The sequence below is a fragment of the Scardinius erythrophthalmus genome (genome assembly GCF_964197995.2).
Source record: "Scardinius erythrophthalmus genome assembly, chromosome: 5".
Lineage (NCBI taxonomy): Eukaryota > Metazoa > Chordata > Actinopteri > Cypriniformes > Leuciscidae > Scardinius > Scardinius erythrophthalmus.
The window spans coordinates 46,592,609-46,596,604 of NC_138225.1; the positions used below are offsets into that span (position 1 = coordinate 46,592,609).

Genomic DNA, 3,996 nt, shown 5'->3' on the forward strand with positions numbered 1-3,996 from the left:
TGCTGGTTTAAGCAATTTTTTTTCCCAGCAGGGTTTATTTAACTCTTGAAATGATAGAATCAATCAGACTGCTTGAGATTTACCACTAAAAGTAATTTTAAGGTTCATATTAGGTGTAAAAATAACTTGTTTTATGCAACTGGGCTTTGACATTTGTCTTGGAACATGATGAGTCAAAAAGACAACTGCGTCACACTTGTTATGAATCCGGCTTGACTTCCCGCCCTCTAATACCTGTTTATTTGTCATTTGACCTTCACAGGAGTTGCTGGAGAGGTTCATGGAGGGCCACGTTCCCCTGGAGGAATTCCTTGATTCTTTTCAAAGCCACAGGAAGACGTACCATATCCGCCGCGCTCAAGCCGAGAAGCTCCAGGAGTTCAACAGACCCGACAGGAAAGCGAAGAAACGGGAGGAGGAGCAGAAGAGGGAAGAGAAGCACAAGGATTCCCGTCCCAACGGCATCAGCGCTCCCCACGGCCCTCCTCGTGTCTTCCAGCTCAGATACGGTCTGACCCCAGCCATCCTGCTGCCTCTTTCCTCTTCCTCGGCTTCGGTCCTACCTCCTCTGGACTCGCGCTCATGCCACCCGCAGGTCTCAGGGCCTGGCGCTCCTCACTCCTGCCCCGGGCAGCCCGTCGGCCTGAGAGTAATAGGACAGTTACCCGGCTGGCCGGTGAGACCGGTCCGATTGCAGCAGCTGTACAGGCCCAGTCCCCATCAGTCCGAGCCTCCGTGTCGATAACGCTCAGCACAGCGAGTTTGACGTGAAAGCAGAAGTCCACAAATTACGCAATGACCACGTGAAGCCTTCATCGAGTCGATGTATAATACTGATGCTGCCATGAAATCAATCTAGGGCCGCACAATCAGTCGCAATCAAACCGCACGCGATTTGGCAAAGGCTGCGATTATTTAATGCGCTGACCGGTAGTAAATGCTGCTCCATCTGAACACCAGAGGGCGCTCTCACGCAGACACGCCAAACATGCCTCGCCGTAAAAGTAGGATAACGCACATCATTCCAGGAAATCCCTATCGGACATCATCGCTGTAGCTGAATAAACAGAAGATTGAAACGCTTTGATTAAACATGACTAATAAACACACGACTGCCTTATTCTGTGTAAGAAGCCGCATCGTCTCACAGAAGGATGCTCAACTGTCGTTACGAAGTGAGTTTGGAGTAAAAGCATGTTATTAAATGTTGTCTTTTGTCGGACAAGAGGTTCATAAATGCTTCTCGTGTTTGGAAAGATGTTTGACGCGCGTTGCTTTTTCAAATGCACGTTATAAGTGACTCAAACTCACAGTGCTTTCAGATGGAGCAGCGTTTACATCAGTGACAAGCTGAGCATAAAAAATAATCGCGATAAGCCAAATCGCTTTAAGTGCGATCATGTGGAGATTGTGATTAATCGTTCAGCCCTAAATCAAACATTCATGTACCCAAAAAGGGAGGATAGCAGAAAGCCATAAAGTATTTGTTAATGTTGCTTGTCGTTGTGGCTTGTTCGTTTAACTTGTGTTTTGTATTTGTGTGGGTTTAGTCGGGACGTGGCAGGAGTTTAGCTGCTGTTTGAATGAGGGAAGTGCCCTGTTTCATGAGACACTACTTTTTGACTGGAAGGTCTTTCGGACCGCTGAGGGACTTGTGAAATGGCACCTTTTTGTAATGTTAATGGATGTTAAATAAAGTCTAATCATGATGTTTATTTTAAACCAATATTTGGTTGTTTTGTATTTTATTTTCTGTTTCCTTGGTGTTGGTCTTGAATTTACTCTTCTATAAAAATCTGTTCACACACAACGTGTTTTTGCATTCCACTGCGCTACTTTACACGGAGAATCTTTCTTGAAATAACAAATTTACCTGAGATTCAAAAATGAAATAGTTACATGAGTATGAGTATAAATCTTTTTTTTTTTTTTTTTTTTTTATTAATATTATATTGGGTAAAATAAAAACAATCTGTCAAGAACATCACAAATCTGGTCAGGTTTCACCTCAACATCAAATGAATGAAATAATTAAAGAACCATAATATATACAGTGAGGAAAATAAGTATTTGAACACCCTGCTATTTTGCAAGTTTTCCCACTTAGAAATCATGGAGGGGTCTGAAATTGTCATCGTAGGTGCATGTCCACTGTGAGAGACATAATCTAAAAAAAAAATCCAGAAATCACAATGTATGATTTTTTAACTATTTATTTGTGTGATACAGCTGCAAATAAGTATTTGAACACCTGAGAAAATCAATGTTAATATTTGGTACAGTAGTCTTTGTTTGCAATTACAGAGGTCAAACGTTTCCTGTAGTTTTTCACCAGGTTTGCACACACTGCAGGAGGGGTTTTGGCCCACTCCTCCACACAGATCTTCTCTAGATCAGTCAGGTTTCTGGGCTGTCGCTGAGAAACACGGAGTTTGAGCTCCCTCCAAAGATTCTCTATTGGGTTTATGTCTGGAGACTGGCTAGGCCACGGCAGAACCTTGATATGCTTCTTACAGAGCCACTCCTTGGTTATCCTGGCTGTGTGCTTCGGGTCATTAAGACCCAGCCTCGACCCATCTTCAATGCTCTAACTGAGGGAAGGAGGTTGTTCCCCAAAATCTCGCAATACATGGCCCCGGTCATCCTCTCCTTAATACAGTACAGTCGCCCTGTCCCATGTGCAACACCCCCAAAGCATGATGCTACCACCCCCATGCTTCACAGTAGGGATGGTGTTCTTGGGAAGGTACTCATCATTATTCTTCCTCCAAACACGTTTAGTGGAATTATGACCAAAAAGTTATATTTTGGTCTCATCTGACCACACGACTTTCTCCCATGATCATCCAAATGATCATTGGCAAACTTAAGACGGGCCTTGACATGTGTTGGTTTAAGCAGGGGAACCTTCCGTGCCATGCATGATTTCAAACCATGACGTCTTAGTGTATTACCAACAGTAACCTTGGAAACGGTGGTCCCAGCTCTTTTCAGGTCATTGACCAGCTCCTCCCATGTAGTTCTGGACTAATTTCTCACCTTTCTTAGGATCATTGAGACCCCACGAGGTGAGATCTTGCATGGAGCCCCAGTCCGAGGGAGATTGTCATGTTTAGCTTCTTCCATTTTCTAATGATTGCTCCAACAGTGGACCTTTTTTCACCAAGCTGCTTGGCAATTTCCCCGTAGCCCTTTCCAGCCTTGTGGAGGTGTACAATTTTGTCTCTAGTGTCTTTGGACAGCTCTTTGGTCTTGGCCATGTTAGTAGTTGGATTCTTACTGATTGTATGGGGTGGACAGGTGTCTTTATGCAGCTAACGACCTCAAACAGGTGCATCTAATTTAGGATAATAAATGGAGTGGAGGTGGACATTTTAAAGGCAGACTAACAGGTCTTTGAGGGTCAGAATTCTAGCTGATTGACAGGTGTTCAAATACTTATTTGCAGCTGTATCATACAAATAAATAGTTAAAAAATCATACATTGTGATTTCTGGATTAATTTTTTTAGATTATGTCTCTTACAGTGGACATGCACCTACGATGACAATTTCATACCCCTCCATGATTTCCAAGTGGGAGAACTTGCAAAATAGCAGGGTGTTCAAATACTTATTTTCCTCACTGTATATATATGGGTTGTGACATTATTTTAATGAAAATAATGAAAAATTTCCCCTAACTCTCATTACAATAATATATATATATATATATATATATATATATATATATATATATATATATATATATATATATATATATATATATATATATATATATATATATATATATATATATATGTGTGTGTGTGTGTGTGTGTGTGTGTGTGTGTGTGTGTGTGACCCTGGACCACAAAACCAGTCACATGGGTAAATTTCATGAAATTGAGATGTATACATCATATGAAAGCTGGATAAATAAGCTTTCAATTGATGTGTGGTTTGTTAGAATATGACAATATTTAGCCAAGATACAACAATTTGAAAATCTGGAATC

General features: G+C 41.5%; 1 protein-coding gene across 1 annotated transcript; it reads left to right on the forward strand.

Annotated features, from left to right (window-relative positions):
- Positions 1 to 266: 266 nt before the first annotated feature.
- On the forward strand, positions 267 to 1,718 carry LOC308690775 (uncharacterized protein). The gene has a single exon (XM_081365459.1). It carries the CDS (start codon positions 281 to 283, stop codon positions 743 to 745), a length of 465 nt encoding a protein of 154 aa, XP_081221585.1. The 5' UTR covers positions 267 to 280; the 3' UTR covers positions 746 to 1,718.
- Positions 1,719 to 3,996: the final 2,278 nt, after the last annotated feature.

What these genes read in the sequence shown, in the direction of transcription:
- LOC308690775 (XM_081365459.1), top strand. Translation starts at nt 281, where the DNA reads ATGGAGGGCCACGTTCCCCTGGAGGAATTCCTTGATTCTTTTCAAAGC.